Here is a 12532-nt window from a genome sequence, read left to right on the forward strand (position 1 = left end):
ATTTCCAAAGAGGCACACTAATGGGGGCACGAGTCTGCTACAAAATAGCTGAGACAAAACAATGTACCTCAAAATGTTTTGCAGGACTACACTGTCTTTTCCTTCAGAAGATGCTTTTGTATGTCTTCTTACTCGGCTTAGCTCCATCTTCATCTGTGCATACTTACGCTGCACTGTCAAACAGTAACAAAAAGCCCTAATCAAAGTGAGAAACAATACACTTACCTCTGTCTGATCTGAGGTCTTATCAGATCAGTTTTAATTGGACTGAGTGTCACCTTCAGATTTAATGTCTTCACTGGTCCCATTGACCTCATTCTTAGTATCACTTTCCTTTGATTCAGTGTTTGTGTCTTCACTCTGTTTTTCTCGACTACTGGACTTCACACTACTTTTTTTATCATCAGATCCCCTCTTTTCTGCCATAAAAGAAGACATTGATCGTGGATTTTAAAGTAAAATACAATACATACATGACATTTTGAAAAGTGAAACAACTGAGAGATGAAAAAACAATTATTTCCCACAGACTGCAAGTAACACAATTTGGTGAAATCTACTAAAGGGATAAAATTTGTCATTTATGAGGGAGGGGGAGGGCCGTATTGGCAATCAGGAGAAAGCAAACAGTAAAACAGTAGCCAGTTTTCTCCCAACTGTTGAGAAGCTACTAAGTACCGGCAACTTCAAATCACTGCAGGATCTAAGACTCAAGTCTGATCTTGAGGAAGAAACATCAGAAAGCAATGGGAAAGTTAGGAAGGTAATACGCAACAACTGTGTTCACATGAAGTAAATTATGCAGGTAAAAAGTAAAAACTAACTGCAAAAGGGGAAAAAAAGGTGAACACTTAATAGGCGTGTTTCTCCACCTATAGCTTTTTTAATGCAAAAGCTTACTCAGGCAGGTACGTATCTGAGTACCTACAAAGAACAAGCCCAGTGAAAGAAAGTAGATCTTGGATCTCAGATCTCAAACCAAGTACTGAACTTTGGTGCTTTGCTAAGAAAATATATATGCCATCTCAAGAGCTGTTTTTCCAAAAGGAGAAAATTAAAATTCAACTCAACTACGCATAAAAAATGGAAAAAGTAAATCTCAACCTTTTCTCCTACTGTTTTCCCTGGAATAGTAAAACTCAGACTAGGCGCAAGTAAGGAGTTTACTGCGCCTAGAGTTTACTGCAGACAGCGGTAAAGGAACCAAGTGTATTCCAGTTTTTTTAGTTCCAAGTATTGCCTAACAAACGATTTCTACAGAAAATGTTAATGCAAACTACAAACTCTGTGGAAAAATTATTTTTCCCCGTAAAACTACGTTAAGAATAACTAGTCTAGCAGAGTGGTTCGTAAGACAGACGTTTTAAGAGAAGCACAACCCTCTACAGATTCTGGACGAAGTTAAGACACAACAGCAAGTAAGTGGGAGAGGGATGGTAATGGAAACAAAACATGGCAGCGGCAGGGGCACTCATTCAAATGGAAGAACTGAAGACTGTATGTGAAGGAGCATATTCAGTCCATAAGACTTGCAAAATGCACACGAAGCAACGTCTGAATAGCTGACTGCAGGGCTTGCGCCAGGTCTGTCCGTCGACTTATGAGAACTGGGCCAGTACAGTGTGCTCTAACTGACCTTGTGGCAAAGTCCTCCCTTTGTGCCTTATGGGCTTCGCCGGTGCACAGGTAGCTTCAATGAAGAAGAGTCGTCTTGTTGCCCCGCAGAGGACTAGTAGTCAGTCCAATAATCTTATCTTCTGTCCTATGTAAATATGGTAGATCTTAATAGTCCTAAGGACATCCACAAAGTGTGGAGGATTTCAGGGCTATGGATTAAAAAAGGAAACTCTCTTTGACAAAGAGAGAAACCTAAATGGGTTGGTGTTAAGAACTACACGTCCTTCCACTGTGGAGCCAAATTATTTCCATGGTATCATGTGGTGCAGTAAACTCCTTACTCGCGCCATTATCAAATGCTATTCCTGCTCAGAGTTCAGGCCTTCAGTCATCTACATACCTTGGACTGCCTGAATGGCTACGTAGCATTTTCAAAAGCCAATAAATCATTCCCCTTCTAAAAGAGATCCCTAAGCTTAAGAAAAATCTGTAATGCATTCCCCATCTTTCAAGACAGGACTGATGCAGAGCTTTATCCAAAAACGAATCTTCTATCCTTCCTCCCTACTTCACTAGGAAAATCCTGGTGTCCATAATCCAAACACAATGCAGCTTATTTACTTAAGCAAAAGCTTTATTAAATTCTATGATGTCCTTATCACAATTAGGATTTTTTTTTAATAGTTAAGCAATTCAGGACATCTTTCTGCTCTACCCAGAAATTATACAAACATGTCGTGTTTTTCTAGTCAGGCCATTGTTCACTATTGATCCCAGACAGTTAGGAAGGCTAGCTAGCTTTTATCCCCAAGAACCAATCCAACTGGGTGCCTGGGCAGCTCAGTAAGTTAAAGCCTCTGCCTTCGGCTCAGGTCATGGTCTCAGGGTCCTGGGATCGAGCTCCGTATCGGGCTCTCTGCTCAGCAGGGGGCCTGCTTCCTCCTTTCCTGCCTACTTGTGATCTGTCAAATAAATAAATAAAATCTTAAAAAAAAAAAATCCAGGGGCACCTGGGTGGCTCAGTGGGTTAAAGCCTCTGCCTTCAGCTCTGGTCATGATCCCAAGGTCCTGGGATCAAGCCCCACATCGGGTTGTCTGCTCAGCAGGGAGCCTGCTTCCCCCTCCCTCTCTCTCTACCTGCCTCTCTGCCTACTTGTGATCTCTGTCTGTCCAAAAAAAAAATCTAAAAAAAAAAAAAAAAAATCCAACTATTTTGAGTGACGTGAAGTATGATATAGCAAAGAGCTATATCATACTTCATATAATCACTACTAATAGCTTAAAATGGAACTTAAAGAGAAGTGATTAATCTGATCTCTGACATCCATTATCTATCTGGCTCCTGAGATCGGACCCATCACCAAAAAGATACATTCCACAAAAAGCCTTACAAAAAAGGTTGGGTGAAACTTTAAAACTAATTAAAATCAGGTTACAATACTTTGTAGCAACTGCCTGTTAAATCACAAAAGTAATTTCTGAACTTAAAGCTTGTGACACTAAATTTAAAAAACGGCCCTTGTTTCCTACTTTTTAACATTTGCTCCATGTTGTAGGAAAAAGACCAATGTATGTGAATTTTTTTTTTTTAAAGAAAAAAAGGTACACCTATTTGAGGAAAAACGAAAGCCTAAGACTAAAAAAAAATGTCCACTGTTTGCACTGCTAGTTAGAGAAAACTCAGTCTAACAAAAACCCGTGTCTGGCCCCCAGAAAACCCACAAAAAACAAATACCACAGAATAGTTCCAAAAAGGAAATGAAGAAATGAATGTCACACAGAAGTCCAGTTTAATAAACTCAAACACAGCAGCACACATGTCGGGTGATCAAACATGGACACAGACAGGCAGAACAGGATGGAACAAGCAGAGCCAAGAAAATGAGAAATAGGCCCTTGCTCTCATTCCCAGTACCCATGCAAAGCACAACGGCCCAGTCAATACAAAATGAAAAATGCTCAAAGAATCTAAAGAAAATACAGAAAGGAGACCCTGATGATTTAAAAGAATTATCTTCCAATGAAGACTAAGCTAAAAGATGAGAATAGCCACGTGAAAACATGCCCAAGACAAAATGAGAAAGTCCATTAATAGTGCTGTGAATAGTGCATTCCAGCCACTGGAATGCCACCAAAAACCAAAGGGAAAAGTTCAAAGGAAAATGCATGTTGTTTCAATAGAAAACATGGTTAAGACAAGGTAAGGTATTCAACTTCCACAAACTCAGAACTTCATTACACAGGTAAATGAAGGCTGCACACGAGGACCAATGCAACACAACACACTGACTCTGCAAGACATACTATGGAACACGCAGCAGATAAAAAAAACTGTTGCCAATAAATAAGCTAATAAATTCTACAGCCTAATAACCCTGAAAGGTAATGCAATACTTGGAAGAATAGAGATGACAAACCGTTAGATGAACAACTGAAGGATGTGATTTTAACATGTTCTAAGAAAATACCAGGTCAACTGCCTTTCTCACAGACCAGACAAGGGGAAAATACTGCCCCCATCTCCTACTGAATGCTGCTGGAGTTAAGTAAAAAAAGAACAGAGCTTAAAATGGAACTCTGCCTATGTCCAAAGAAATGTGAGTGGGGAGAAGAGACTGAAAATAGTCTCCTATTAATGAATCAAATTCTCACATAAACTAACCTTTCTCCTTGGATTTTCTATCTTGTTCTCTGTCCCGACTTTTGCTCCTGTGCTTATAGGACTTTCGATCCCGGCTTTTTGATCTTCTTCGATCCCGGCTACGAGATCTATGCTTTCTTTCGGATCTATCATGGCTTCTGCTTCTTCGTCGATCTCTACTTCTTCACAGTGGAAAATAAAAGGAAAGCAAAGAGAAAAAAATAAGAAAAACCTTGCAAAGATTATACACTGTTCAATAATTAACAAGTTAAGTAAAACTTACCCTTAAAAGGCAAATGAGTAGAATCCTAATACATATTAGGAATAGAATCCTAATACATATCTACAGTAGAAAACTTAAGAATTGGAAACTATTGAAAATCTAACTTCGGGGTGCCTGGATGGCTCAGTCATCAAGCGTCTGCTTTCAGCTCAGATCATGATCCCAGAGTCCTGGGATAAAGCCTCCCATAATGCTCCCTGCTCGGTGGGGAGCCTGCTTCTCCCTCTCCCAGTCCCCCTGCTTGTGTTCCCTCTCTCACTCTGTCAAATAAATAAAAATATTAAAAAAAGAAGAAAATCTAACTTCAATTTTTCAAATAGTGCTAAGATAATCACCATCATGCCTTTTCTTTGAGAGGATGGGTGAGCAAAAACAGGGTTGGGGGGTGGTGGGTATTATGCAGGCTCCACACCCAGCATAGAACCCACTGCAGGGCTCAATCTCATGACCCTGAGCTCATGATCTGAGCTGAAATCAAGATTCGGATGCTTAACCGACTGAGCCATTCACATGCCCCATCACCACATTCTTTAAGACTCTTCAATCCCAACTCTGAAACAGTAAAACGAGGGCGCGGGGGGGGGGGGGGGGGGGGGGGGAGATGCGGCGCCTGGGTGGCTTAGTGGGTTAAGGCTCTGTCTTTGGCTCAGGTCATGATCTCAGGGTCCTGGATCAAGCCCCACATCTGGCTCTCTGTTCGGCGGGAGCCTGCTTCCCCCCCTCCCTCTGCCTGCTGCTCTGCCTACTTATGATCGCTGTCAAATAAACAAACAAACCGTAAAGTAGGATTTCATTTTTCTCATTTTTAAAGAATTGGTTATAGAGGTGCCTGGGTGGCTCAGTGGGTTAAAAGCCTCTGCCTTCGGCTCAGTTCATGATCTCAGGGTCCTGGGATCAAGCCCTGCATCAGGCTCACTGCTCAGCAGGGAGCCTGCTTTCCCCCTCACCCCACTCTGCCTGCCTCTCTGCCTACTTGTGATCTCTGTCAAATAAATAAAATCTTAAAAAAAAAAAAAAAAGAATTGGTTATAAAGCACTTTAGTTCTTACGTTCTGTGTGATGTCATCCAAAGCAGAAGTAGGTAATTTTACCAAAATAACTTAGAATTTAAATGTCTTCTTAGATCAGTGAGAATAGATGTGCTTAACGAGACCATATGGTAACATGGACTTCCTAGAAGAGTGCATCAAACCTCCTTAGACTAGTGGGAAATAGCAAAAAGGTTGCCTTGAAGGTGGCCTGGCTCACTGATTCCTCTCTCATAATCCATCCTAGTGCCTGACAATACTTAAGGGCTTCCCCAGGACCAAGGAAAGAACACTAGCAACTGCTACTGCATACTGCACACTCGCTACACGAAGGCACCGTCTCATGTGTTCCACGTACCTGCTTCGCCTTCTTTCTCTACTTCGTGATCTTTTGTGGTCCCGAGACCTGCTGCATCTTCGGTCTGAGGTTCGGCTTGAATGCCGACTTCGTGAACGACTTCTCTTTCTTCTTTCTCTGTCTCTAGCCCTTTCTTTCTCTCTTTCTTCCTCTTCTCTCCGTCTTTTCCTTTCTCTTTCTTCTCTTTCTCTCTCCCGTTCTTTTTCTCTTTCTTCCCGTTCTTGCTTCTCCTTTTTTAAACGCTCATCACGATCAGGTTCTTCAGTTCTTTTTCTTAACTTTTCCTAAAACAAATCAAGTTTGATTTTTATAGAACTATTCTCTTAAAGACACGATCAAACAATGGTTACTGAATGCAAAGCATGTGTAGATCAATGTATGGAACTTGATCACCTGAAAGAAAAATGCAGAAATTCCAAAACCATGTCTGTATGTAAGATACTGTTACTTGGCTAAGCCCTCATGGATAGTCTTTCTCCCAAATTCCTGGCACAAAAAAAGTGAAGAAAATAAAGCCCTATCTGATGAATAGCAAAAATTTATAGGGATTATCATACTTTCAAATAACACAAATAACCAAAGTATCAACAAGAGGCTTATGTGTCTATGTGATCAATTTTTGGACATACTAAAATGAGAGTATTAGCTGTGGCTAAAGTGCATACTTGCAAGAAGCTTACTTTTAATTCTTCTACAGTAGCTTTAATTTTGGCATAGCCCATGTGCTGCTTTCCCATCAAATGGTCATCTACTCGGGACTGGGCATCTCCTACTATCAAAAAGGCTCCACACACTTCACAAACTTCCATCTGTTTTTCTTGGGCAGCAAAACTTTCAATTGTCTGAAATGATAGATCAGTTATTTTAAGAGTATTTGAAAAAAAGAGAAGAAACAAAATCCAACAAAGTACTTACAATCTAAAATAGTTTTCAAATTTTGTGACTTTCCCCAAAGCCTAAGAAGCAACCGGTAAACTTTTAGAGCAGGGAAACAAAAGCAACAGCAAGAAACTTTCTGTATCCCAAGGAAGGACTGAGATCCCATCACTCAACTATAACCAATGAAATGCGCGCAAAACCTTGAAAAATGTTAACTACCTTTCAGAAAGCTATCTATTCTAGTCCCAATTCATTCCTTAGTTTCAACAGGTTAAAGGTGTGGCCTCCACATTAAAAATATTTTTCAAGGCGTGCCTAGCTAGCGAGTCAGTAGAGTATGTACTCTTGATCTCAGTTGTGAGTTCAAGCCTAAAATGGGAACAGAACTTACTTTTAAAAAATTCTGTCTGGGGAACCTGGGTGGCTCAGTCAGTTAAGCATCTGCCTTTGGCTCAGGCCATGATCCCAGAGTCCTGGAACTGAACCCCACATCAGGCTCCCTGCTCAGCGGGAAGCCTGCTTCTCCCTCTCCCACCCCCCAACCCCCGCTGGTGCTCCCTCTCTGTGTCTGTCAAATAAATGAATAAAATCTATTAAAAAATTTTTTTTGGTTTAACCCTAAAATGCTTAGGGAACAGAACTTACTGAGCATCAGCTGTACATATCCTATTCAGTATCTGGGAACCAATGGCCAATTACATTCTACCATCAATATTCAAAAGGTGAGGGGATGCCTGGGTGGCTCAGTGGGTTAAAGCCTCTACCTTCGGCTCAGGTCACAATCCCAGAGTCCTGGGATCGAGCCCCACATCGGGCTCTCTGCTCACCAGGGAGCCTGCTTCTCCCCCTCCCCTCTCTCTGCCTGCCTGTCTGCCTACTTGTGATCTCTGTCAAATAAATAAAAATAAAAATATTAAAAAAAAAAATCCAAAACCGGAGTATCACATTCTCTAATTAATACAAAAAAGTAGAAGAGTATACCAATTTTGAGCTAAGGTAAGTATGTATGGGCTAATATATCATAATAAGAAAGTTAAGGGGCGCATGGGTGGCTCAGTCGGTCATGCCTAACTTTTGATTTCCATGATTCTCAGGGTCATAGGATTGAGCCACCAGCTGGGCTCCCCACTCCCAGGGTATCTGTTTCTCTCCCTCTTTCCCCACTTACACCCATGTTCTCTCTCTAAAAATAAAAAAATCTATGGGCACTGGAAGGCTCAGTCAGTTAAGTGTCTACCTTCGGCTCAGGTTGTGATCCCAGAGTCCTAGGACAGCCCCATGTTGAGCTCCCTGCTCAGCAGGGAGTCTGCTTCTCCCTCTCTCCACTCGTGTTCCCTCTCCCTCTCAAATAATAAAACTTTTAAAAAATAAGGAAGGAAGAGAGAAAGGAGAAAGAGAGAGAAGAAAGACGAACTGACCGACCCAGGCCCCAGTGAATACTCATGATCTAAGGCATGGGTTGGCATGCAGCAGCTAGAAGCTTGTTTTTGGTAAATAAAGTTTTATTGGAACACAGCCACATCCTTTTGTTTATGCATTATCCAAAGCTGCTTTTGTAATATAAAGGCAGAGCTTGATATCAGCCAGGGGACCTTGTGGCCTACAAACCTTAAGTATTTGCTGTGTATCCTTTAAGATACAGTTTACAGACTCTTGATTTAGGACATTAGAAAACTGTTCACTGCAATTCTCAACTAGGAATAGGTCCTAGTATTCACAGTGAACAGCCTGGATAAATCAAAATGAGGTTGCTACTCACCGAGGTTGTGGACCTAAGCAATTCCCTCTCTTCTTTTAGCTGTTCAACTAATTTCATCATCCCCTGGGCTTCTTCTACTTTTCCTTCAGATCCTAATTCTTCAATCTAAGGCGGATTAAAAAAAAAAAAGAAGGCAAAGCAGTCAAGACTCCGTTTTAACCAAACCATTCTTCTGTTCTTCCCCAAGCTTCATTACCATTTCATGGTTGTTTTGGGTCTTTTGGTTTTGTTTATTGAAGACTCTTTGGGTTAAATTTACCCTTCTGATTTTTTTACAACATTAATAAAGTAGATCTGACATGCAATGAACTGCGTATTTTTAAGGTTTAAAATCTGAGGAAGTTTTGACAACCACGAAACTAACACCCTCGTCTAGATAGCACATCCATTACCCCAAATTTCCTTCACAGTACCTCCGCCCAGATCATGGATCTGCTGTCCCTACAGATCAGTTTACATTTTCTAGAGTAGTACAGAGATCAGTTTACATTTTCTAGAACTCTATATAAATGGAATTATGTACTTATTTTAGTCTGGCTTCTTTCATTCAGCCTAATTATCTTAAGATTCACCCACAGTGTTCCATGTTGTTGATTCATTTTATTACTGAGCAGTACTCTACTGCACGGATACATCACAGCACTTAACTGACAGATGTTTGAGCTGGTTCATTTAGGGATTTTGCCAATTACGAACAAAGCCGTTACGAACACTGGTAATACAACTCTGTAAACATATGCTTTTGTTTCTCTTGGGTCACTATCTAGGACTGGAGTGACTCATGGTGGATCTTTTTTTAACTTTTTAAGAAACCTACGGTGTGCCTGGGTGGCTCAGTGTGTTAACCCTCTGCCTTCAGCTTAGGTCATGATCTCAGGGTCCTGGGATGGAGCCCCATGCCCTTCATCGGGCTCTCTGCTCAGCAGGGAGCCTGCCTCCCCACTCCCCCTCTGCCTGCCTCTCTACCTACTTGTGATCTGTTAAATAAATAAAATCTTAAAAAAAAAAAAAAAAGACACCTTTGTATTGGGGCACCTAGGTGGCTCAGTGGGTTAAGCCTCTGCCTTCAGCTTGGGTCATGATTTCAGGGGCTTGGGATCAAGCCCTGCATTAGGCTCCCTGCAGGGAGTCTGCTTCCCCCACCCCTCTGCCTACTTGTGATTTCTGTCAAATAAATAAAATCTTAATTAAAAAAAAAAAAAACCTACAATTTTACAAAGTGGTTATACCATTTTACATTCCACCAGCAGTGTGGGTTAGTTCCAGTTTGCCCAAATCTTCATTAACACTTGGTAGATGGTCTGTTTAATTGTAACCATTCTGACAGACACATAGTAAGTATCTCATTGTGGTTTTGTGTTTCCCTAATGACTAATGACTTTGAGCACCTTTACATATACATATTTGCCACCTTTTATCTTTGGTTAAGTATCTATGCCAAATGTTTTGTTATTAATGTACACAACTCTTACCTGCTGTAGGAGTACATCAATTTTATCTGTCAGAACCTGAATTTTTTCTTCATTTTTGCCTGTTGGGCCAGCCGCCTATTAAGAGATAATAAAATGTATTATCAGTGGGGCACCGGGGTGGCTCAGTGGGTGGGGCCTCTGCTTTTGGCTCAGGTCATGACCCTGGGGTCCTGTCGTGCCCCAACTGCGCTCTCTGCTCAGTGGGGGGCCTGCTTCCCCCACCCCCCTGCCTGTCTCTCTGCCTACTTGTGATCTGTCAAATAAATTAAATAAATAAAATAAAATGCATTATCAGTAAGTAAAAAACAAATATTCAAGCTTTCACATACCATACATAGTATCTGTATTTAACAGTTAAAATATTGAGTCACAAGAATAATTATCTTCAATTTCTGGTACTCAATTACATATTTTGTCAGTTATGGATAATGAGAAAAATCTCAACGAGTAGCAAAATGAATATTATTAATAAAGACTGAAAAAGGGGTGCCTGGGTGGTTCAGTGGGTTAAAGCCTCTGCCTTTGGCTCAGGTCATGATCCCAGGGTCCTGGGATGGAGCCCTGCACTGGGCTCTCTGCTCGGCAGGGAGCCTGCTTCCTCTTCTCTCTCTGCCTGCCTGTCTGCCTACTTGTGATCTCTGTATGTCAAATAAATAAATAAGATCTTAAAAAAAAAAAAAAACTTAATAAAAATAAATAAAGACTGAAAAAAATGAATGCCCTTTAAGTTTATATCATTCTAAAAGAATACAAATTAGAGGCGCCTGGGTGACTCAGTGCGTTGAGCCTCTGCCTTCAGCTCAGGTGATGATCTTGGGGTCCTGGGATCGAGCCCCCCATCGGGCTCTCTGCTCGGCGGGGAGCCTGCATATCCCTCTCTCTCTCTGTTTGCCTCTCTGCCTATTTGTGATCTCTGTCTGTCAAATAAATAAAATCTTAATTAAAAAAAAATACAAATTAATGAATTTGACAACAAGTTTCAATACTAGGGAGGTCTGTGAGTGTCAAGAGTAAGGACACTTTACAAAGACTACAAACTAATTTCATACGCACCCCAGAGGACTGCTGGTTTTGAGATAATGCCAAACGAGCATGGCCTCGTCTAATTCTACGTTCTACTTCCGCAAGTAAGCTCTGTAAGTATCGCAGAAAATCTCTCTCATAGCCAACCTTCATAAAACGAGAACTCTTCTCATACCTGGTTAAGGATAAAAATTAATAAGCATTACTTTCTTTCCAAATCTTTATCCGTTACAACTCACATATTCTATCTTAACTAATCTTATGAACTGTTGCATTTACTCTGAAGAGTAAACCCATATGTAAGAAGTCAATTTCTAGGGGCACCTGGGTGGCTCAGTGGTTAAGCATCTGTCTTCACCTCAGGTCATGATCCCAGGGTCCAGGGATCAAGCCCCACCCACATCAGGCTCCCTGCTCTGTGGAAAGCCTGCTTTTCCCCTTCCCACTCCCCAATTGTGCTCCCTCTCCTGCTGTGTTTCTATCAAATAAATAAATAAAATCTTAAAAAAAGAAAGAAAGAAAGTCAGTCAGTCAATTTCTAGTCTCTCATCCTGGTGAGAAGAAGACAAGTACTTAGCATCATGTCTGGCTAAGAGCATGGACTTTACAATAAGGCAAAGCTAGGTGCTTTAACACCAGTTCTATCACAATACTGGATCTATGACCCTGGCCGCAGGACAAGTCTCATTTATAAAATCAGAATTATGAGAAAAAAGAAGGAAAAAAAAAAAAAAGAAAGAAAGAAAAAAACAAAACCTAACATGATAGAGAAAAAAGCTTAGGATACAGTAGTGCTTAAGTGTAAAATATGCACTCATAAGGTAGCTAATCATATCATTTTTGAAGCTATGATTTTCTACCATCCCAACTAATGAACAAAACCTCGGCAAGACATTCATTTTATACTAATTTCAATACATCTTCAATCCTTGTCCCCTAAACCAAAGAATGATGAAGAAGGGGGAAATGACCAAAAAAGATAGCTTACTGTTTTCGAAGGTTTTCATCATGAATTTTTTCACAAGGACCTGAAAAAAAAGATGAGAAATATGAATGTATAAATTATTGGTGATGTTAACCATCTTTTCTCTTGCCAAAACTAAAGGAAGTTCTTAAAAAAAAAAGGAAAACAAGACCCATTTCATCACAAAATAGTCTGTACACACCTATACTGAGCCTAATGTATCACAAAGTAATGTGCCCAAGTAAACACATGAAAATTGTTCTCCTTAATCTTCAAGATCAGTATAATAGAGAGAGACTATATGATAAGAAAAGAGAAGAAAAAAGAAGAGGAAGTTGAAGAAAAGAGAAATTGTATCCTCTGCCATCCAGTGAAACTGTGAGGAGGGTGAACCACTCATTTTTTACTAATCTGGGGTGTCTGCAAATGAAGCCAAATAATACAAGAATGCTCAAGGACCTACTCCTTCCTAACTCCAGAAGGCAACCAATTTCAACCATGTCACCTT

At 40.6% G+C, this 12532-nt stretch overlaps 1 protein-coding gene across 9 annotated transcripts in view; it reads right to left on the minus strand.

The window, feature by feature from the left end:
- Nucleotides 1–12532, minus strand: part of LUC7L3 (LUC7 like 3 pre-mRNA splicing factor) — a 31888-nt gene that overhangs the window by 5670 nt on the left and 13686 nt on the right. For 4 of the 9 annotated variants that reach the window (XR_004280461.1, XR_004280460.1, XM_032320177.1 and 1 more), the window contains exons 3-11: nt 12049–12088; nt 11091–11235; nt 10038–10112; nt 8566–8670; nt 6608–6769; nt 5928–6211; nt 4280–4440; nt 279–419; nt 1–173 (exon numbers count right to left, since the gene is read on the minus strand). The exon at nt 1–173 is cut by the window's left edge. Coding sequence is in view for 4 of the 9 variants with exons in the window: in XM_032320177.1 (XP_032176068.1) it covers nt 1–173; nt 279–419; nt 4280–4440; nt 5928–6211; nt 6608–6769; nt 8566–8670; nt 10038–10112; nt 11091–11235; nt 12049–12088 (1286 nt within the window). In the remaining 5 variants the exon portion in view is untranslated. Of the gene's footprint in view, nt 174–225; nt 420–1636; nt 1763–4279; nt 4441–5927; nt 6212–6607; nt 6770–8565; nt 8671–10037; nt 10113–11090; nt 11236–12048; nt 12089–12532 lie in introns of those variants that run through there. The other 5 variants (XR_004280463.1, XR_004280462.1, XM_032320180.1 and 2 more) reach the window with 3 other exon arrangements.

The sequence above is a fragment of the Mustela erminea genome, chromosome 18 (assembly GCF_009829155.1).
Source record: "Mustela erminea isolate mMusErm1 chromosome 18, mMusErm1.Pri, whole genome shotgun sequence".
NCBI classification, from domain to species: domain Eukaryota; kingdom Metazoa; phylum Chordata; class Mammalia; order Carnivora; family Mustelidae; genus Mustela; species Mustela erminea.